The 24655-nt window shown below is 43.4% G+C and overlaps 1 protein-coding gene across 1 annotated transcript; it reads left to right on the top strand.

The window, feature by feature from the left end:
• Positions 1-20580: 20580 nt before the first annotated feature.
• Positions 20581-21783, top strand: LOC123411698. Its single transcript, XM_045104659.1, has one exon. The coding sequence runs from the start codon at positions 20767-20769 to the stop codon at positions 21676-21678; it is 912 nt and encodes a 303-aa protein (XP_044960594.1). The 5' UTR covers positions 20581-20766; the 3' UTR covers positions 21679-21783.
• The last annotated feature ends 2872 nt before the right edge of the window (positions 21784-24655 follow it).

The following is a 24655-nucleotide window of genomic DNA, read 5'->3' on the forward strand; positions in this document are numbered from 1 at the left end:
TATATTTCCTTTGAATTTATAAACTTTCATCTAGAAACTTTGCTTGCTTCTAAGTAACGAATCGAAGGGGATGGACAACCCTCTTGCCCGCATTGGGTGTAAGTGTTCGCTTCTTTGTGTGGAGTCGCTGAAGACGGGTGCTGGTTGTTACTCCTATTGGTTCGATAAACCTTTGTTCTCTACTGAGAGAAATACTTATCTAGACTGTGTTGCATCACCCATTCCTCTTTATCGAAAACCAACAAAAATCACAAGTATTAGGTATCTCGTAGCCGGTTCATGGTGGCATCACGTTCAAGAAGAATGCAGGCTGAGAGAAGATGGTTTCACAGCTACAACCCCCGCTCTCTCAGGTCCAGCATAAAATGTCATCGATGGTTGCATTTGGCATATCTAGTTGAAGCTCCATGTGCGTATGCTCCCCGCCTTGATGGACGACACCGTGGCTCGCAAACTCCCCTCTTTCCGGTCATATCATGAAACATCAACGATCGTAGTATTTGGCACCTCTGATCGATTGCAGCTCCATGTTCCAATACACATAGAATCGATGGTTGGCGTCGTGACTCGTAGCCTCTTCTCTCTCTAGTCCCATCATAAACTGTCACGTCTGGTAGCATTTGGTGCCTTTGGTTCACATCCCCGTGCTGGCCTTCACAACCTTGATGACGATGGTCACCGCGAGCACGCAACACACGCTAATGCCGGTCGTAGCAATGATATTTTTCCTTGCAGCCCCACTCGTCATTGCGTCCCTGACTTGACGAACCCCCGCCTGACACTAATGGAATGGCCAACAGGTGCAAACCTTTGAAAACGCTAAGACAAGCCGGATATTCCCCTAGAGCTGCATAAGCGTGATTTCCAAGACACACCCTCATAACAACTCTTGAGGAGGCCGCCTGTATCTGTTCGCAAATCAGAACACCTCGCTGGAAGCTGCACTTCGCGGGGTGGGCAAAACAATTACGTAAAGGTCTCAGTCGGGCTCCAAGGACAAGGGGGCTTCTCAAAGGGAAATTTAATATATGACAAGAGCCCGCCGAAACTCTTGAAGACCTCTTTTGCGACCCCCAACGCGCTTAGGGGCCATTGACGGTGACATAAACTGCTCATGCAGGGAAGCTCGACCCCCAGACCACCAAGGGGCCCACTAGGCCCAATGTCAAAGGGCAAACCCTAGGAGGCCGCTAGAGACTTTCTTGCCCTCCAAGACAAGGGTGGTGACAGAAAAGACCGCATATACTTCCGTGTAAACCCTAGGCCTCCACCGTCCATATAAGGGGAAACCAGGGAACCTTCACGCCCATCTAATCTCAGAGAGCAACTCCCGATAACAATCTCATATACCATTCTAAACCACTCGCATGACGTATCCATCCACCATGGATAATGAAACCAAGAAAGATGTTGGGTATTACTCTTCGGAGCCCCGAAATTGGGTAAAACCCTCATGTGATCTCCTATCTAATATTTCTAGCTACGCTTGAGCCCCTACCGAGGGATCTGCCGGAATTATGCACATTCAATCCTCCCCTTAGAAATTAACATTTATACTAGCACAAGAAAACTTCTTATGTTTTTGGCCATCATATCTATTGAATCCCGTGGCAGTTTGTTTCCTCATTTGTAAGCTAATAGACAAAGGTAATAACCATATTGATGTCTCGGGTGATATGCTAACTTGTTAGGTTATATGCATAAAGATGTATTGTTTGTCTGATTCAGATGTTATATGATTAGCAATAGACAAATCGTTCATTACTTGTGAATCTTTGGCAAACATTCTAGTTGGTCGTGATTCATACATATGTTTTCATAAAAATATTCTAAAGAGACTAGACGCAATTATTAATTTTCTTCAACTGTAGAATCTGAAGATTATGTTTGTGTAAGTATAAGATTACTCTTTTATGGCATCTTATATGTTACATCTAGGATGCTAATTAAATGAAACATTACCATTTTGCACCGTGATGGACTCTGTTTTGTTAATCTTGAGTAAATGTCGAGAAGATTTTTTTGGTTCGTTAATACTATTTGGTCGCTTCACATTAAACACCTAATAAGGAATATAGTTGCTAGGTATAATGATCATCACTCATTTTACAAATTATAGGAAAAAATTATTGCTCAATGCCATTTGCATCTCTAGAAGGGCCGCTCCATTAAATCAAGAGAAAGAGATTGGAAGTGAATTATTATAGAAAAGGATTGAATAGACTGGGTGACACACATGCGTCAACCCAATCCCCTAATAAATTAGTTCCACCTAACAATTAATTCCCTAAAACCAAACAAGTTTGATTGTTTCTTATTTATTTATATTAAATTATTTTACATTAATAAACACATACATTTTTATTAATACATATATTTTCTGTTCCTAGTTATAATACACACAACTGTAGTATGATTAATTATCTAGTCGGGCTTTGGTGCGACAACATATATATTTGTTTATTATTTATCATAATCAAAATAGTGTTCACGTGTTAAAAGATAAATTATATTTTAACGGAAATTACACATTTTTCATTTCTATTGAGAAATTTATGCACATCTTTTATTACAATGCATTTCTGTAGAACTTTAAAATCGAATATATAACATTTCTACAAGTATACATTTTTGCAGATTATATTATAGCATTTTTATGTCTTTCCATATCCTAACTATCTTTAAATATCCAAACTTGATAGATTTCTAGAGTTACAGGAGTCTCAAATTTACGGATAACTACAAATAATTAAATTCTAATAGCCAGAAAGTGTGTAATGTGTTCATAAGTTTCCTGACCCCTCTCGTTACCAGAGTTCCAACGAACGAAGGGGATCCCATGTGCTCATCATGGGTCGGTGAAAACCGTGTCGGCTTACTCTGGCCTCACACTTACTGTAACTAGGTCGAAGGAAGAGAGGGGCTTGAGACCTCGTTGTTAATACGATTCGACTGTAAGATACTTGTATTTGTTCAAAAAAAAAAGATACTTGCATTTATTTATTTAGAAAAAGAGGAACGAACCCCGGTCTGTGCATTAAACTGATGCATGCAGCCATATTACTAAAAGTAGTATGGAGCGACCCTAACTAGCTCACAATCTAAGCATAAAAAGAAAAAAGTAAATAAAATGCAAGACAAAAGACAAACCATGATGCCTATACACCTAGCATATTTTTAACTCATCATCCAAACCGGCTGAAGATAGCCCGTGCGAGCGTCTCACACCGGTTGAACCCAATAGCCATAAGCTCCGTGGAGTCCGTCTGAGTGAGTAACAACCACGTATGCATCCAAGCAGTGCCTCTGTAAATATCCTGTAAAAACATGGTGAAGTACTTCCCACTAAAAATCGAGTCATTTCTAGTGTTCTTTGTAGTCCAGAATACTGCACATATTCCAATCCGGATATGATTCGTTGTAGTTGCGTCTATTTCATTGAGTCGCGTTCCAAATAGCTTATTAATGCTCCCTGGTGGATTGATGTTGAAGGCTATGTGTATGGTGCGCCATAGTAGTTTTGCTAGTGCACAATTGAGAAAGTGGTGTGTTCTTGTTTCATTGTGATCACGGTAGCAACATCTAGAACTACCTACCCATCTTCTCTTTATCACATTATCTTCGGTTAATAAGTACAACTCCCATGTGTACAAACCACATGAAAATTTTCATTCTAAGAGGCAGTTTAATCTTTCAAAATGTAGTGATCTTGAAACAGGTCTAGAGTTAATTAAGTCTAGATACATCGATTTCGCTAAAAAGATATCAATCGTAGATACTTTCTAGTGAATGAAGAAATCTCCTTTGTACTCCAAGTTGCAGTAGATCGTGATGACGCCGTAGGGAGAGGCGAGGACGAAGCCGATCACCGGGCCTCGTGCTTGAGACTATCCGCCTCCACCCCCCACCCCAAAAATTGATTGCTGCATCTGTGATGCCAGCTGAGGAGGAGACCCGCAGTCCTCGTGTCTCTGTTGCGCTCCCTCCATGCAAGAGTCAAAAATCGTCGGCCCGTCCAAATCCTCAACCTCCACTTGGTCTACCCAAAGGCAACTCAGCGCAGATACTGTTGGGGAACGTCGCATGGGAAACAAAAATTTTCCTACGCGCACGAAGACCTATCATGGTGATGTCCATCTACGAGAGGGGATGATTGATCTACGTACCCTTGTAGATCGTACAGCAGAAGCGTTAGTGAACGCGGTTGATGTAGTGGAACGTCCTCACGTCCCTCGATCCGCCCCGCGAACAATCCCGCGATCAGTCCCACGATCTAGTACCGAACGGACGGCACCTCCGCGTTCAGCACACGTACAGCTCGACGATGATCTCGGCCTTCTTGATCCAGCAAGAGAGACGGAGAGGTAGAAGAGTTCTCCGGCAGCGTGACGGCGCTCCGGAGGTTGGTGATGACCTTGTCTCAGCAGGGCTCCGCCCGAGCTCCGCAGAAACACGATCTAGAGGAAAAACCGTGGAGGTATGTGGTCGGGCTGCCGTGGCAAAAGTTGTCTCAAATCAGCCCTAATACCTCAGTATATATAGGAGGGAGGGGGAGGGAAGAGGCAGCCTCAAACCCTCAAGGTTTGGCCGAAATTGGAGGTGGAGGAGTCCTACTCCAATCCTAGTTGGAGTAGGATTCCACCTTCCCACTTGGAAACTCTTTCCACCTTGTGTTTTTTCCTTCTCAAACCTTATGGGCCTTAGTGGGAACTTATTCCAGCCCACTAGGGGCTGGTTTATCTCTTCCCATAGCCCATGAGACCCCTTGGGGCGTGACACCCCTCCCGATGGTCCCCGGCACCCCTCCCAGCACTCCCGGTACACTACCGATGAGCCGGAAACTTTTCCGGTGACCAAAACAGGACTTCCTATATATCAATCTTTATCTCCGGACCATTCCGGAGCTCCTCGTGACGTCCTGGATCTCATCCGGGACTCCGAACAACATTCGGTAACCAACCATATAACTCAAATACGCATAAAACAACGTCGAACCTTAAGTGTGCAGACCCTGCGGGTTCGAGAACTATGTAGACATGACCCGAGTGACTCCTCGGTCAATATCCAATAGCGGGACCTGGATGCCCATATTGGATCCTACATATTCTACGAAGATCTTATCGTTTGAACCTCAGTGCCAAGGATTCATATAATCCCGTATGTCATTCCCTTTGTCCTTCGGTATGTTACTTGCCCGAGATTCGATCGTCAGTATCCGCATACCTATTTCAATCTCGTTTACCGGCAAGTCTCTTTACTCGTTCCGTAATACAAGATCCCGCAACTTACACTAAGTCACATTGCTTGCAAGGCTTGTGTGTGATGTTGTATTACCGAGTTGGCCCCGAGATACCTCTCCGTCACACGGAGTGACAAATCCCAGTCTCGATCCATACTAACTCAACTAACACCTTCGGAGATACCTGTAGAGCATCTTTATAGTCACCCAGTTACGTTGCGACGTTTGATACACACAAAGCATTCCTCCGGTGTCAGTGAGTTATATGATCTCATGGTCATAGGAACAAATACTTGACACGCAAAAAACAGTAGCAACAAAATGACACGATCAACATGCTACGTCTATTAGTTTGGGTCTAGTCCATCACATGATTCTCCTAATGATGTGATCCCGTTATCAAGTAACAACACTTGCCTATGGCCAGGAAACCTTGGCCATCTTTGATCAACGAGCTAGTCAACTAGAGGCTTACTAGGGACAGTGTTTTGTCTATGTATCCACACAAGTATTGTGTTTCCAATCAATACAATTATAGCATGGATAATAAACGATTATCATGAACAAAGAAATATAATAATAACTAATTTATTATTGCCTCTAGGGCATATTTCCAACAGTCTCCTACTTGCACTAGAGTCAATAATCTAGTTCACATCACCATGTGATTCCATCGAATCCAACACCCATATAGTTATGGGGTCTGATCACGTCTTGCTCATGAGAGAGGTTTTAGTCAACGGTTCTGAAATTTTCAGATCCGTGTGTTCTTTACAAATCTTTATGTCATCTTATAGATGCTGCTACTATGTGCTATTCGGAAATACTTCAAATATTTACTCTACTATACGAATCCGTTTCACTACTCATAGTTATTCGGATTAGTGTCAAAGCTTACATCGACGTAACCCTTTACGACGAACTCTTTAACCACCTCCATAATCGAGAAAAATTCCTTAGTCCATCAGTTACTAAGGATAAATTTTGACCGCTGCTAGTGATTCAATCATGGATCACTCTCTGTACCTCTCAACAGACTTGCTGCAAGGCACACATCAGGTGCGGTACTCAGCATGGCATACTTTAGAGTCTACGACTAAGGCATAGAAGACGACCTTCGTCTATTCTCTTTATTCTGCCGTGGTCGGGTTTTGAGTCTTACTCAAATTCACACCTTACAACGCAACCAAGAACTCCTTCTTTACTGATCTATTTTGAACTCCTTCAAAAACTTGTCAAGGCATGCATCTTGTTGAAACTTCTATTAAGCGCTTTCGATCTATCTCCATAGATCTTTGATGCTCAACGTTCAAGTAGCGCAATCTAGGTATTCCTTTGAAAAACTCCTTTCAAACAACCTTGTATGCTTTACATAAATTCTACATTACTTCTGATCCACAATATGTCAACCACATATACTTATCAGAAATTCTATAGTGCTCCCACTCACTTCTTTGGAAATACAAGTTTCTCATAAACCTTGTACAAACCCAAAATCTTTGATCATCTCATCAAAGTATATATATTCCAACTCCGAGATGCTTGCGCCAGTCCATTGAAGGATCACTGGAGCTTGCATACTTGTTAGTATCTTTAGGATCGACAAAACCTTCTGGTTGTATCACATACAATGTTTTCTCAAGGAAACCGTTGAGGAAACAATGTTTTGACATCCTATGTGCAATATTTCACAAATAATGCAGCAACTACTAACATAATTCTAACAGACCTTTAGCATCGCTACGAGTGAGAAAGTCTCATCATAGTCAACTGTTTGATCTTGTCGAAAACATCTTTGCGACAAGTCGAGCTTTTCTTAATAGTGACTTATCACCATCATCTCTGTCTTCTTTTAAAGATCCATTTCTAATCAATAGTCCTATGACCATCAAGTAATTCTTCCAAAGTCTACACTTTGTTTTCACACATGGATCCTCTCTCGGATTTCATGGCTTCCAGCCATTTGTCGGAATCTGGGCCCACCATTGCTTTCTCCATAACTCGTAGGTTCACTGTTGCTCAACAACATGACCTCCAAGACAGGGTTACCGTACTACTCTGCAGCAGTACGCGACCTTGTCGACCTACGAGGTTTGTAGTAACTTGATTCGAAGCTCAATGATCATCATCATCAGCTTCCACTTCAATTGGTGCAGGCGCCACATGAACAACTTCCTGCGCCCTGCTACACACTGGTTGAAGTGATGGTTCAACAACCTCATCAAGTTCTACTACCCTCCCACTCAATTCTTTCGAGAGAAACCTTTCCTCGAGAAAGGATCCGTTTCTAGAAACAAACACTTTGCTTTCGGATCTGAGATAGGAGATGTACCCAACTGTTTTGGATATCCTATGAAGATGCATCTATCCGCTTTGGGTTCGAGCTTATCAGACTGAAACTTTTTCACATAAGTGTCGAAACCCCAAACTTTCAAGAAACGACAGTTTAGATTTCTCAAAACCTCAGTCTATACTGTGTCATCTCAACGGAAATACGCGGCGCCCTATTTAAAGTGAGTGCGGTTGTCTCTAATGCATAACCCATAAACGATAGTGGTAATTCGATAAGAGACATCATAGTATGCACCATACCAAATAGTGCGCGGCTATGACGTTCAGACACATCATCACACTATGATGTTCCAGGTGGCATGAACTGCGAAACAATTTCCACATTGTATTAACTGTGTACCAAAACTCGTAACTCAGATATTCATTTCTATGATCATATCGTAGACAGTTTATCCTCTTGTTACAACGTACTTCACTCCGAAACAGAATTGAACTTTTCAATATTTCAGACTTGTGATTCATTAAGTAAATACTCTAGTATCTACTCAAATCGTCAGTGAAGTAAGAACATAATGATATCCACTGCGTGCCTCAGTACCCATTGGACTGCATACATCAAAATGTATCACTTCCAACAAGTTACTATCTTATTTCATCTCAATGAAAACAAGGCCTTGCTCATGTGGTATGGTTTGCATGTCACTAGTGATTCGAAATCAGGTGAGTACAAAGATCCATCAGCATGGAGCCTCTTCATGCAATTTATACTAACATGACTCAAGCGGCAGTGCCACAAGTAAGTGGTACTATCATCATTAACTCGTATCCTTTTGGCACCAATATTATGAACATGTGTAACACTACGATCGAGATTCAATAAACCATTGAAGGTGATTATTCAAGAAAATAGAGTAACCATTATTCTCTTTAAATGAATAATCGTATTGCAATAAACACGATCCAATCATGTTCATGCTTAACGCAAGCACCAAATAACAATTATTTAGGTTTAACACCAATCCCGATGGTAGAGGGAGCGTGCGACGTTTGATCATATCAACCTTGGAAACACTTCCAACACGTATCGTCACCTCGTCTTTAGCTAGTCTCCGTTTATGCCGTAGCTTTCATTTCGTATCACTAATCACTTAGCAACCGAACCGGTATCCAATACCCTCATGCTACTAGGAGTACTAGTAAAGTACACATCAACATCATGTATATCTAATATACTTCTCTTGACTTTTGCCAGCCTTCTTATCTACCAAGTATCTAGAGTTGCTCCGCCTCAGTGACTGTTCCCCTCATTACAGAAGCACTTAGTCTCAGGTTTGGGTTTAATCTTGGGTCTCTTTATTAGTGCAGCAACTGTTTTGCCGTTTCACAAAGTATCCCTTCTAGCCCTTGCCTTTCTTGAAACTTAGTGGTTTTACAAACCATCAACTATTGATGCTCCTTCTTGATTTCTACTTTCGTAGTGTCAAACATCGCGAATCGCTCAAGGATCATTGTATGTATCCTTGATATGTTATAGTTCATCACGAAGCTCTCACAGCTTGGTGGCAGTGACTTTGGAGAACTATCACTATCTCATCTGGAAGATTAACTCCCACTTGATTCAAGCGATTGTCGTACTCAGACAATCTGAGCACACGCTCAACGATTGAGCCTTTCTCCTTTACTTTGTGGACAAAGAATCTTGTCGGAGGTCTCATACCTCTTAACAAGGGCACAAGCATGAAATCACAATTTCATCTCTTTAGAACATCACTTATGTTCCGTGACGTTTTACAACGTTTTCGGCGCCTTGCTTCTAAGCCATTAAGTATTTTGCACTGAACTATCGTGTAGTCATCAGAAACGTGTATGTCGGATGTTCACAGCATCCACAAACGACGCTCGAGGTGCAGCACACCGAGTGGTGCATTAAGGACATAATCCTTCTGCACAGCAACAAGGACAATCCTCGGTTTTACAGACCCAGTCTGCAAAGTTTTGCTACTATCAATTTTCAACTAAATTTTCTCTAGGAACATATAAAAACAGTAGAGCTATAGCGCAAGCTACATCGTAATTCGCAAAGACCATTAGACTATGTTCATGACAATTAGTTCAATTAATCATATTACTTAAGAACTCTCACTCAAAAAGTACATCTCTCTAGTCATTTGAGTGGTACATGATCCAAATCCATTATCTCAAGTCCGATCATCACGTGAGTCGAGAATAGTTTCAGTGGTAAGCATCTCTATGCTAATCATATCAACTATACGATTCATGCTCGACCTTTCGGTCTCATGTGTTCCGAGGCCATGTCTGCACATGCTAGGCTCGTCAAGCTTAACCCGAGTGTTCCGCATGCGCAACTGTTTTGCACCCGTTGTATGTGAACGTTGAGTCTATCACACCCGATCATCACGTGGTGTCTCGAAACGACGAACTGTAGCAACGGTGCACAGTCGGGGAGAACACAATTTTGTCTTGAAATTTTAGTGAGAGATCACCTCATAATGCTACCGTCGTTCTAAGCAAAATAAGGTGCATAAAAGGATTAACATCACATGCAATTCATAAGTGACATGATATGGCCATCATCACGTGCTTCTTGATCTCCATCACCAAAGCACCGGCACGATCTTCTTGTCACCGGCGTCACACCATGATCTCCATCAACGTGTGGCCATCGGGGTTGTCGTGCTACTCATGCTATTACTACTAAAGCTACGTCCTAGCAAAATAGTAAACGCATCTGCAAGCACAAACGTTAGTTATAAAGACAACCCTATGGCTCCTGCCGGTTGCCGTACCATCGACGTGCAAGTCGATATTAACTATTACAACATGATCATCTCATACATCCAATATATCACATCACATCGTTGGCCATATCACATCACAAGCATACCCTGCAAAAACAAGTTAGACGTCCTCTAATTTTGTTGTTGCATGTTTTACGTGGTGACCATGGGTATCTAGTAGGATCGCATCTTACTTATGCAAACACCACAAAGGAGATATATGAGTTGCTATTTAACCTCATCCAAGGACCTCCCCGGTCAAATCCGATTCAACTAAAGTTGGAGAAACCGATACTTGCCAGTCATCTTTGAGCAACGGGGTTACTCGTAGCGATGAAACCAGTCTCTCGTAAGCGTACGAGTAATGTCGGTCCAAGCTGCTTCAATCCAACAATACCGCGGAATCAAGAAAAGACTAAGGAGGGCAGCAAAACGCACATCACCGCCCACAAAAACTTTTGTGTTCTACTCGAGAAGACATCTACGCATGAACCTAGCTCATGATGCCACTGTTGGGGAACGTCGCATGGGAAACAAAAATTTTCCTACGCGCACGAAGACCTATCATGGTGATGTCCATCTACGAGAGGGGATGATTGATCTACGTACCCTTGTAGATCGTACAGCAGAAGCGTTAGTGAACGCGGTTGATGTAGTGGAACGTCCTCACGTCCCTCGATCCGCCCCGCGAACAATCCCGCGATCAGTCCCACGATCTAGTACCGAACGGACGGCACCTCCGCGTTCAGCACACGTACAGCTCGACGATGATCTCGGCCTTCTTGATCCAGCAAGAGAGACGGAGAGGTAGAAGAGTTCTCCGGCAGCGTGACGGCGCTCCGGAGGTTGGTGATGACCTTGTCTCAGCAGGGCTCCGCCCGAGCTCCGCAGAAACACGATCTAGAGGAAAAACCGTGGAGGTATGTGGTCGGGCTGCCGTGGCAAAAGTTGTCTCAAATCAGCCCTAATACCTCAGTATATATAGGAGGGAGGGGGAGGGAAGAGGCAGCCTCAAACCCTCAAGGTTTGGCCGAAATTGGAGGTGGAGGAGTCCTACTCCAATCCTAGTTGGAGTAGGATTCCACCTTCCCACTTGGAAACTCTTTCCACCTTGTGTTTTTTCCTTCTCAAACCTTATGGGCCTTAGTGGGAACTTATTCCAGCCCACTAGGGGCTGGTTTATCTCTTCCCATAGCCCATGAGACCCCTTGGGGCGTGACACCCCTCCCGATGGTCCCCGGCACCCCTCCCAGCACTCCCGGTACACTACCGATGAGCCGGAAACTTTTCCGGTGACCAAAACAGGACTTCCTATATATCAATCTTTACCTCCGGACCATTCCGGAGCTCCTCGTGACGTCCTGGATCTCATCCGGGACTCCGAACAACATTCGGTAACCAACCATATAACTCAAATACGCATAAAACAACGTCGAACCTTAAGTGTGCAGACCCTGCGGGTTCGAGAACTATGTAGACATGACCCGAGTGACTCCTTGGTCAATATCCAATAGCGGGACCTGGATGCCCATATTGGATCCTACATATTCTACGAAGATCTTATCGTTTGAACCTCAGTGCCAAGGATTCATATAATCCCGTATGTCATTCCCTTTGTCCTTCGGTATGTTACTTGCCCGAGATTCGATCGTCAGTATCCGCATACCTATTTCAATCTCGTTTACCGGCAAGTCTCTTTACTCGTTCCGTAATACAAGATCCCGCAACTTACACTAAGTCACATTGCTTGTAAGGCTTGTGTGTGATGTTGTATTACCGAGTGGGCCCCGAGATACCTCTCCGTCACACGGAGTGACAAATCCCAGTCTCGATCCATACTAACTCAACTAACACCTTCGGAGATACCTGTAGAGCATCTTTATAGTCACCCAGTTACGTTGCGACGTTTGATACACACAAAGCATTCCTCCGGTGTCAGTGAGTTATATGATCTCATGGTCATAGGAACAAATACTTGACACGCAAAAAACAGTAGCAACAAAATGACACGATCAACATGCTACGTCTATTAGTTTGGGTCTAGTCCATCACATGATTCTCCTAATGATGTGATCCCGTTATCAAGTAACAACACTTGCCTATGGCCAGGAAACCTTGGCCATCTTTGATCAACGAGCTAGTCAACTAGAGGCTTACTAGGGACAGTGTTTTGTCTATGTATCCACACAAGTATTGTGTTTCCAATCAATACAATTATAGCATGGATAATAAACGATTATCATGAACAAAGAAATATAATAATAACTAATTTATTATTGCCTCTAGGGTATATTTCCAACAGATACCGCCTGAAACGAACCAAAGCGGAGAGATGCCATCGATGTCGAAGACAAGGTGGTCCCCTTATTAGACATCGTGTGTGTTAGCTTCGAGGACTGGAAGGTTTGTCGCATACCATGGGACTTACCACCATGCTCACCAAGGTTTCCATTAGCCCGTTGGTTCGCACTCCAATCGCTGTCGTCCGTCATATCGGCTCATAATGCATATAATCGTAAGACTAGGGAAAAAATGGGGTACATACTCCACGTCCAACACACCAACAAGCAACCTCGCAATGCCATGTTTGCGCGTGAATGGCGTATCGACCGTCTCTGTTTTCCTAACAAAGAGCTGAGACTCCAAACAATAAGAAGGTCATTAAGAAGTGACTCTGGAACACCTAAAAGTCTGATCCAAACCTTCTCTAGTGGCGTTCCTCTCGGCTAAGTTTTCTTACACTCATCAAATTCGAGAATACACTTACTCCGAGTAACTTTTTTGAATCCAAACTTCAAGAGGCGATCAAATCCTCTCTCCTAGGGAACTCCACTTGGTACACCTGATCTTCCACTCTAACATATGCCCACTAAAACGACTTAGAAACAAGACTCCTGAGCTACGGCGACATCTAATCCTTTGTCAGTGTTCCGTGCATAACCTTGACTAGTCCAGCCCTCGAACTCTCCAGACGAGATGCCACATTAATGGAAGCTGTATGCAGAGTCTCGAAGAACATGAGTCTGTTATGACTGACTCCATAAATGTTTCGTGGAGATTGTAAAAAGGTTATGGATGCAGGCCCTTCAACGTTTCGTGGACACAACTGGTTTTTATCGTTGTATGATGGATTTACCAAGTAGTCAAATTCTTTCCTAAATCACACGAGCATTTGGATATAAATACCTGATCTCCCCAATAGATACAACTCTATGATCCAACCATTGGCAGCAAAGGTCGGAGAGTTTCTCTTGGCCGAGTCAACTTCGTATGATTTTGCAGGAAACATCTATAGTGCATGAATTAAACTATGTGTGTAAGCCTCTAAAAATTTAGTCTCTATCACTAGAGGAGGTCGAAGGCATTGTTTCTTAATTAAGCATGAATGGTTGCCCGGTTGGTGTGTTGTTTGTGGCACGTTAGGCTATGTTTTCAAGGAAAATTGCATAGCCGGTTGTCCCCCCAAAATCCAATTTGACCATTTCTTATTTTGAAATATTCAAACTGAAAGAAATAAAATTCACCTTCATCAAACCAACCTAAAATATGGGAATCCCTAGGTTTCTAGTATGCTTGGAAGATGACTTTAGAGTCAACTTAATTTTTATATACAGTCGTACCAAACTCAGTTTTCGATAAGTAAGGAGCATAAATAACTACTCTGATTGGTTGCGATTATTCGGCTGACAGGTTAATTTTCCAGAAACTATGCCCTATTGGAGATTCATATTATATTGGTTGTGTCTGTTCAATATCTTCTCATATAATCGCTCAATATCTTCCCATATAATTAAATAACAATAAATTTAGCCTGCTAGTGTTGCTATGAGTAATGTTCTGGTCACATGTACACACATGCAACATGTGTAGGCCACCCACTACTGACAGCCGCCGGTCACCAGTACTACAATGCAACATGTGTCGTCGCTTTACAACGGTTCAACAAGGATGAATAGGGAATGATAAATGTCACCTCTTTCTGTAACTTATGTTTTGTTCCGCAATTTTACTATAGTTATGATGAAACAATCGTGAATAAGTCATCATGGGGATTGTCTTTTTTGGGTATTTATGTTTTGGGTAAGCTAATTTGTAGTCTCCACTATGTTTTTTTAAGCTAAAGTATGTGGTGCGCTGGCAAAATCCTAGGTTGGTCCATGGACTACCCTGGTCACCCCCTAGCTACACCAATGCCATTTGGCAAGTATGCACTTCCCTTTATGCTTCTCACATTCGCAGAAGAACATACTACAATAAAAATCTAGAATTTTTTAACACTTCTTTGGATATATCAAAAGAGGACAAACATGAAAATCGGTTGCTAGTGAAAATAGCGTTGATAAGTGTAAGTCATCGTCCATACACAGAAGTATACCCTTCGAACTGATGTTTTTTTTAAACGGTCTTCAGTTATTTTATATTCCTTGTTAGTGAGATTGCAGTGATCAATGATATTCTAAGGTATGTAAACGGAAAGGACCCCACATCACAAAAAAACAGTTGCTTATACTAACCCTCAACCTCGTTGGCCTTACTAAAACACAAGAGCTCATTTTTTGGAAATTAATTTTCATACCCCGATAGTTCTTCAAGTGTAGGATACTCGTTTCTTATGTAAAGAAATGTCATACTCAATTTCATGAGAAGGGCATGAATACAGAAAAATAGTTTCCAAATAAAAAAAGTTTGAATCTTGACTGGATTTGCTGAGTATCATTTCCATCTTATGGTTGTTGTGGCCATTGCTCTGCTGAATCTTGATATGTCCATTTTTCATGATGAATTATTATTGATATTTGTGTTATTCTTGTCCATTATCCCGTACTATGATACAATTCTTATGCCCTTTCTCTTTAAATATGCAAGGTACATCACAAAGAGGGAAATATCTGAAAACTAGAATTCTGTACCGGGAAATCGAGAAAAAGACGGAAAAATCAACAGACTCGAAGAGATCAGAAAGTTCATGAGAAATTTTTTGTGGATATTTAAGAATTATTGGACCAAAAATATACCATATGGGGGCCACCTGCTGGCCACAGGCCAATAGGGTGCGTCCACCCCCTCGCCCTGCCTTAATGGCTTATGGGCCTCGTGCTGGCCCTCTAACGCCCCTTTTATCCTATATGGTGCTTTTGACCTAGAAAAATCATAAGGAACCTTTCGGGACGAAGTGCCGCCGTCTCAAGGCGGAAACCTGGGCAAAGGCCCTTTGCTTTTCGACAGAGAGATTCTGCTGTGGGAACTTCCCTCCGGAAGGGGGAAATCGAGGTCATCGTCCTCACCAACGTTTCCTTCTTCATGGGAGGACCAAATGTTCATCAACATCATCACCAGCACCATCTCATCTCCAACCCTAGTTCATCCCTTGTATTCAATCTTTGTCTCAAAACCTCAGATTGATACGTGTGGGTTACTAGTTGTGTTGATTACATCTTATAACTGATACTTGTTGGATTACTCGATAGAAGACATTACATTTAGATCCTTAATCACCATTGTTATACCTATGATCTTGAATATGTTGATGAGGTGTGAATAGTTACCTTTTTTCGAGGACCTTGGAGAAGTCTTGTTATAATTAATCATGTAAAGTTGGTATTCGTTCGATATTTTGATGATATGGATGTTGTTACTTCTCATTGTGGTGTCATGTGAACATCGACTAGATGACACTCCACCATGTTATGGACCTATGGGAAGTCATTGTGGGTTAACAAGTAGATGATGGGTTGCGAGAGTGACAGAAGATTAAACCCCATTTTATGTGTTGCTTTATAAGGGGCTGATTTGGATCTAGACATTTAATCTGTAGTTAGATTTATCTTAATTCTTCTTTCGTAGTTGCGGATGCTTGCGAGAGAGGGTAATCATAAGTAGGTTGTTTGTTCAAGTAAAAACAACACCTTAGCACCGGTCCACCCACATATCAACTTATCAAAGTAAAGAACGTGAATCAACTCTACATGATGAATATGACTAAACAGAAATTCACATGTGTCATCGGGAGCGCCTGCTTAATATAAGAGTACTTTCACGCCTGTCCTTTGCTACAAGAAGGATTGGACTACCTTGCTGCACCTTTGCTACTATTGTTACTTGTCACTTGTTACGAATTATCTTGCTACAAAACTATCTACCACTGTCGTCTACAACACTTGAAAAGAATTCCTTGCTGAAAACTGATTGTCATTTCCTTCTGTTCCTCATTGGGTTCGACACTCTTACTTATCTAAAGGACTACGATTGATCCCCTATACTTGTGGGTCATCAAATCTCGATCAATTTTTTTATTATATTCTCGAGAACAATCTGGAATAAAAAAGGAGCAAGAAAAACAACCAAGAGCAATCCGGGCATTGCATTGCAATTGTACCACTTGTCTCACAGAACGAAACATATGAAAACATCAGAGCATCAACAACTAGGATTGGCTAATTTTGATCCCCCAAACGTTCACGGACATTCATGGACCCAACACGTCCATTTTGGGCCTCAATTGTGCATGCATGCAACCATGTCTCCTCCATCCTCCCCAAATTGTCCGGTTAAATGCATGTGATTGGTGGGGATGGAGTTAGAAAGAGAAAATAGAGAATAAAGAAAGAGAAAATTGGTTCGTGGTGTGTCGCATCCTACGTGGAGGGTTGCCCAGACATCCCCATACCCTCCCAACATTTCGTGTGTATAGCGATTTGCGCATAGTCCCGTCATATGGGGAGAAAGTTGGGGTCTGCTTGGGTCGCCTTTTTCCTTTTTTTTCTCATGTCAAGACAATGACTGAGCCGTTTGATTATTGGATGCTTGGGGGTCCGGTTGTGGATGCTCTTACTAGCTCATCACTCACTTTCCTTCTATGACACACACACACACGTGCAGAGTGTCACACAACAGACCACATCCATCTCAGCTCACGCTTCTACTTGAGAGCTCAGCTTAGATCAACTTCATCTTTATAAGCTAGCAACGACACATAAACAAAATCACACTAGTCACCGTCAAAGGAAAATGTCAAAAACAAACCTTGAACTTGTAAACAAAAGTTGAATTGAACTTTGAACACCTAATCCTTGATATCAACACACTATACTCTTTGATCCCGGTCTATTTTGAACCTTGGGAGCGTTCCCAAACAACAATGACACACGAACACCACCACACCGGCCATCACCAAAGGAAAAGTGTCCAAAACAAACCTTGAACTTCTAGATGAAAGTTGGATCGAATCCAACACCTAACTCTTGAAATCAGGACCCAAACTCTGTGATCCCGGTATATTTTGAACCTCGAGAGCATTCCCAAACAAGAATTGTCGATGTGCCAGGTCAAACCCGGGATTGTTGGTTTCGGTTGAGGCTATGTGCCGCGTGTTGGGAATATTATCATGTGGTCGTTTACAAGAGCTGATGTTGGACTGGTCGAATAACCACGTGGACATGTCACGCTGATGTCACTCGTTTGTGTCTTCCATTTTTCCAGATTTTTTAATCTTTGTACTATTATTTTACTAATGTTTATATTTTAAAATAATCCAGATATATAAGTTATGAGAAACACTTCACATAAAATTTGGAAGAATGTTAACCATGCATTCGACATGTATAGGATAATGTTAATCATGTGTAAAAATAATGTTTCATGCATTTTTAAAAATTATGTCCTTTTTATAATGTTTATACCACCTGTGATTCAAAATCATTGTTCCTTGCATTTAGAAAAATGTAATATTTAAAAAAAATCATGAGTTTAAAAAAATGTGTTTTTGAGATTTTGAAAAGAACGTGTATACAATGTAAACAAATGTTTGTCTAATGAAAAAATTCATACCATTTAAAAATGTGACTGACTAGTATTAAAAAAAGCGCATACAATTTAGAAAATATTTGAACCATGAGAAAATGTTCTTGTAGTTTGAAAAACCTGTTTATTCTCAATAAAAAATATACAATGTGTATTTTGAAAACAACTTATGGTGTATTCAAAAAAGTGTTGAAAACATGTATTTTAAGAAGTGTATGTAACGCATGTGAAAGACACCCAAAATGTATCAAAAAAATACTTCATGTGTGTGCTAAAAACGTACATTGTGCAAAAAGTAGACATGTGCCTCAAAATAAAACCAACTAAAATAAAGAAAAAACAAAAAATAAGCAAAGAGCATACAATACAAAGAAAACCTACAAAAAACATAAGACAACCAAAATTATTAAAAAACAAGTGAAAAACAAAAGGATGTGGCTACTGAGCGTAGCAGCGTCCCTTCGTGGTAGTAGACGGACCTGAGGACAACCAACCACATGCATTTATTACCGTTTCAAAAAATCTAAAAAGTTATAACTTTTGAACTGAGCGTCAGAATGAGAATCCATTTTCAAGAGTGTGTTTCTTACGACGACCTCTTCAAATCTAGATCTTATATGGATAGGTTTCGACGAACTTTTTTTTGAGCAACTTTATGTGCTAGATGAGGCAACTTTCGTGCTGTAGGCAAGCAACTTCTTTCCGCCCTTAGTATGACTATATATCAGCAAAGAATTCTTCTAAGTTGGTTACCACGACTAACAGTTGACTAGATTCACCTTTAAAAGCTTTACATAATTAAATAATGATGATCAGTTGCCTATGATTCATGCTTAGTTGCTTACAAATACTATGAAATTGCTCAATTTTGATGCTCAGTTGCCTACAAAATATTATAAAATTACCTAATTTTGATGCTCAGTTGCCTATTACCGATGGTCAATTGCCTATGTTTGATGTTCAGTTACCAGATATTTATGAACAGTTGCAATAATTGCATTCGAGTATCACAAAAAAGTTAGCAATTTTTATTATGTTTTTTTAGCAACTTGAGTGTGTTCAACAAGCAACTCATGTGTATACACACGATGCATTTCATGAAGCATCAAAGTTGATTATGTTTAGTACTAAAGTTGCCTCATATAGCATCGAAGTTTTTTTTGAAAACAATTCTTAAAAACATATTCATATGGGATTTCGTTTTGAAGACTTCATCACGAGGAACCTAATGGTGAAAACATATCATAAATTCAACACACGGTTTGATAGTTATAGCATTTTGAATTATTTTTCATACAGGAATTAAAGGACATTCAACGCATGCGGAGCCGAACATGCAAATCCGACACATAATTTAACCATTTCAGTTTGAAAATAGATGATCACATTTGCCATGTGATTGCTAAAGGGTGAAGTTATTTAACCTTCTAGTCATGATAGATAATTTTTTTAAAAAATTTGTTAATAGGCGATCATACTATGAATACTAATAAAAAGTTGCTTTTCTTTAGCACTTAAGTTGCCTAATTATCATGACACGGTTGCTCAATTTTTTTTATCGAAACCTATTCATATGGGATCTAGTTTTAAAAAGCTCGTCATAAGAAACACAGTCGTGAAAACGGATCGTCGTTCTGAGGCTCGGTTCAAAAGTTATAGTATTTCTAAAAAACAGAATAAAATAAGATGACTCGCTGCACGCTTCCGTGTGAGGATGCGTTCATTGAAACCAAATAATGCAGATGCACTTTTTAGTATTTAAAAAAAGCAAAATATAACTCCCGTAAAAAAAGTATAGTAAAGGAAAAAAAAGTATAACAAAGGGAAAAAATGAAAGCCAATGAAAAACAATAGAAAAACTGGTAAAAACAAAACAAAAGTAAGAAAAATAAAAAGAACAAAATACAAAGGAGAGAAAGGGCGGCGAGGATACATCTACGCACGAGAGTAGCAAGCGACTGCACTCCTGATTCGCTCGCCTGTAGCCGATTCCTAATGTCTCGTCAGCTACCAACGTGGCTTGACACCTCAGCGAATACGAGATAAACGCTTTCAAATTTTAAAATAGATCGGAATCACGAAATTTGCTATGATTATTTCAGACATATGTAGTTCAGAATTCAATTTAGTATCCATCTATAAGTTTATGATTTGTCTGAACATTTTTCTAATCAAAGCGGTAGCTTGAGTTCAGAATTCAATTTAGCCCTTGGCAACAAATTTAAGGTTTGTTGTAGACCTTCTCCTGGCCAAAGCGGTGGCTCGATCCTCCAAGCCGTGGGAGGGTAGCCTTGATCTCCTGAATCTCGATTGAAAACCTGATTTTGTTGATCCGCAATCACAAAAAGAAAAGGAATAAAAACAGATGCCAGAAACCAAGAACGATCCTGGCATTACGGTGCAACAGTGCCACTTGTGTGGTCTGACACAACGGTACAGCTGAAAAATTGATTCACACGTGCACGCCCGCGTGTCACTGTCAGACAACAGACCATGTCCAGCTCAACTCATACTCCATAGAGCTCTCAGCTCTCCATCTTTATAAGCCACCAACGCCACAGAGAGAGACACCCACACACATACACTTGTCTCGCACGCAGCTGCCAACACCAACGATCATCAAGCTCTCAAGTGGCCATGGCGCGCGCCTTCGTGCGCTCCATCTCGTTCCCGCTGAGCCCGTCGAGGTCGCCGTCCTCCTCCAAGCCGCGCGCGCCGTCGTCGTCGTACCACGCGCGGTCCGTGAGCCTGCCGTGCCGCTCGCACCCGATCCTGGCGCACCTCCACACCCACATCCGCTCCGTGCGCGCCTGGGCGCAGCAGGGGCCGTCGGCGCTGGCCGCCTCCGTGGCCACGGGGCTGGCGCACGTCGACGCGCTCCACGCCGCGCTCGGCGACCTGCTTGACCTGCCCGAGGCCCAGGACGCGCTCTCGGGCGCCGGGGGCAGCGTCGACCGCCTCCTCGACTCCTTCCTCCGCCTCGCCGACGCGCACGGCTGCTTCCAGGAGACCGTGGTCGCGCTCAAGCAGGACGTCGCCGAGGCGCTGGCCGCCGTGCGGCGCCGCGACGGTGCGCGCCTGGCTTCGGCCGTGCGGGCGCAGCGCAGGGCCGGGAAGGAGCTCACGCGCCTCGCCGCGATGGCGAGGGAGTGCGCCGTCAGGCCGTCGCGCCTCAGCATCCTCGGCGGTGGTCAAGGCAGCGCGGCCGAAGCCGAGGTGACGGGGCTGCTGATGGAGTCGGCCGCGGCGACGGCCTCGGCGTCCGCCGCGCTGTTCGGGGCAGTGGCGGCCATGTCCGGGTCTGTGGAGGCGGAGTCGTGCTCGTGCAAGGGCACGGCGGCGCTGGTGTGCCTGGTGAAGAAGAACAAGAAGAAGTCGCCGGCGACGGGGTCTGGGGAGGAGGGGATGGCGGTGGCGGCCGTGGCGGAGAGGCTGGAGGAGCTGGAGGAGTGCATCGAGGAGCTGGAGGCCGGCAGCGAGAAGGTGTTCCGGAGCCTGGTGCAGACCAGGGTCGCGCTTCTCAACATACACACGCTCCACATCTTCTAAATTTATTACTTCCATCCTTCTTAATTGTAGCCTTGAAATTAGTTTCAGCAACCAGTGTAACTGTAAATAAGTAGATAATGAATGGAAGTGGACAGTGGTAAAATATGTACTGCTGCATACCTGGAATTAAGCATGACGTGTCATCACCTTTTCCTTTCAAAAAGAGGTAAGACCTTACAAAGTACTCCCTCCGTTTTTAAATATATGATTTTTAAGCATTTCACTAAAAGACTACATACGAAGTAAAATAAGTGAATCTACACTCTAAAATATATCTATATACATTCATATGTTATTTATATAGTGTATTTTCTAAAAGGTCTTATATTTAGGAACGGAGCGAATAATAGATTAGTAAGTCTAGAACCATCATCTTAATAATATGTATCACTACTCATATCCAAGTCATGAAGGGGTATCGATTGTTCGAGCCGAATACCAAACAAACCTCGCACCAAAGCCCAACATCTAAAACGCAGGGCCCAACCATGCCGCATTGCCGGATCTGGACACACACCGGTCCGACCCACTCTCATAGGCTTCCGTCGCCATCTTCCACCGATCCCTTCAGACCAGGTACTGGCACATCCACCTTGCCAGACTCATCGACCTTGCCTGATCCGTCATCCACGACACCTCCCTACGTGCATCCCATAATCACACATCCGTCACCGAGACCCTGCTCGGCCACGCCGCCGAGACTCCACATCGTCGAGGTGTTACCTTAAACGCCACTGCACCACAAAAACTGTCCATTGGTCACTCGAATCAATGCACACCTCCAAGAATTACGATCCCAAGGGAGGAACGACAAAAGAGCGTCGCTGTCATCCGATCAACTTATCCAGGGTTTCCCTCGAAGCTAGCAGATAGAAGAGTGGATCTTCTCCATGGCGACGCCTTCAGGAAGGTGAAGACACAGAATTGCACCGCCATCGCCGGCCTTGCCAAGTAGCCGAGAGCAAAGTTTCCACCTCGATCTGCTCGACAAACCTCCATCTCGCAATTTGGGCACGGCCGCCACCGATCCCTGCCGCCGCGCAGCGCATGTTGCCGAACCGGTTACCGCCATCGAGAACGAGCAGCGCCACCACCCGCACAGGGTCGGCTGCCGCGCCCGTAGCCAATGATGTTACCCTTGGCCGGGCCGCCCGCCGCGCCAATAGCCGCCACCGCGAGCCGCAACCATTGCCACCTAGAATGGATCGGCTGCTACTCCACACGTCCCCTGCAGCACCCCTACGACGCGAGGGAGACGGAGTTCTCCGCCATCGCCGTTGGCTCCCGGGCTTAGCCTGGCAGCGACAGAGGCGGGGGAGGATGGACCTCACAGCCCCGGTAGTTAGGGTTTGCCCGCCGTCCGGGTTACCCTAGTAGGGACAATGCTGGGTCTGTGAAGGGGACATGAACACATGGAAGGATATAGGTTCCATGACAGTAATCACTCATCACTAGTAGTCATGTAGTCCAAGGAAAATGTTCAACTCATGTTTCTTCTAAAGTAAAGTTTGTTTAAAAAACAACTATTCTCTCCGATCCATATTATTTGTTGCTTAAACGGATGTATCTACACCATAATTTGTATCTCCTCTGAATTTCACCGTATGTGACGTGAATGCGGAGAAATCCATGCAAAGGTCCATCTGTGATTTACTGCCGAAGCTCATGCACGGCGAGGTCCATTAAGCGCAGATGCACCATCCTCTGAATGAAAAACACAATACTCACACCTCTTCTTAAAACATAAGGCGCGTTTGATTTTGCACTGTCTTCGATGGACAACTTTGGTGAACAATATATATATACCAAAGCACGTGGATTGTATTTTTAAAAATTGAATCATTGTATTTGTCTTGAAAACAATCTCAAATCAATCTTGCCAAACAATTCTCGGTCAGTTGTGTATGTGTATAAGTCGTGCCAAACAATTTAGCGCGGCAAAGAGGGCACGGGTGGGAGGCATGAAGTTAGATCGTCGGTGTTCTGCCGTTTTCGAAGAGATTACGAGACCAAGGTGACGGTAGTCGGTAGACGCCATATCAAGGCAGAGAAATAAAGAAAATTGTCTCAAGCACCCGGCATGCCCCCCTCGAATCTCCATGGACACGCCGAGCTCTTCTACCGTGTAACAAGATGACAAAACCACACCACTCTGAGAGCACGCGCGACGCAGGACACGACGTATGGGGTCAGCGATTGCCTGTTAGAGGTACAGGCACAATACGTCAAAACGAGAGCACATGTCGACACACGGCCTGTCTCCCAGCTCCCTCGCACGGCCACTCTACCTGCGCGCCGCGATCGGATCGTGTCGTGTCGGGCGGGCTCCGGCCGCGCACTGGACGCACCCGGCCGGCCGGTCGTGTCCGGGAGCGACGACACAGCTAGCTGCATATGCTACCGCTGTCCATCGATCGAGATCCACGGATGAGTGACGTGCTGGCGACCAATGCACAAAGGAACCCAACAAGCATCTCAGTGAGGTAACCTAAACTGGGTATCGGTGTGGTTGTCGTTGCCGACGCCGGCCGGCATGTCTTCGTGTCTTGCGTACGTAGATCATGCTGGTATCTCGCCGGCCGTGCAATGCATGGACGGTGGCCGGTCGGCCGTATCGAGCTGAAGTAACGAGCATGTTTGATGGACATGACGGTCTCCATTAACGTACCGTACGTGCATGCATGCTACTGTAGTGGTGATCATGTGCTCGCATCGCATGCATGGCGCTATGTGGTGAGAGGTCTAGCTCGGTTGTTTTCTTGTGCATCATCGTGGACATGATTAATTAGCTGTGCTGCAGTGGGCATGCACGCAGCCGTAATGTGTTCTGACAGTGAAGTGCTCGGGCATCTGTTAGACAAGGCAAGTGGCATTGTATTGCCTGCTGAGATCTGTTCTCGGTTTCTGGCCTCTGTTTTTCCTCCATTTCTTTGTTTGTGATTTCAGATCGATCACCTGGGGGAAAAAGCAGGTTTCT

Source organism: Hordeum vulgare, chromosome 7H, assembly GCF_904849725.1.
Source record: "Hordeum vulgare subsp. vulgare chromosome 7H, MorexV3_pseudomolecules_assembly, whole genome shotgun sequence".
Lineage (NCBI taxonomy): Eukaryota > Viridiplantae > Streptophyta > Magnoliopsida > Poales > Poaceae > Hordeum > Hordeum vulgare.

Excerpts from the sequence above, each read along its gene's own strand:
- LOC123411698 (XM_045104659.1), top strand. The coding sequence starts at position 20,767 with ATGGCGCGCGCCTTCGTGCGCTCCATCTCGTTCCCGCTGAGCCCGTCG.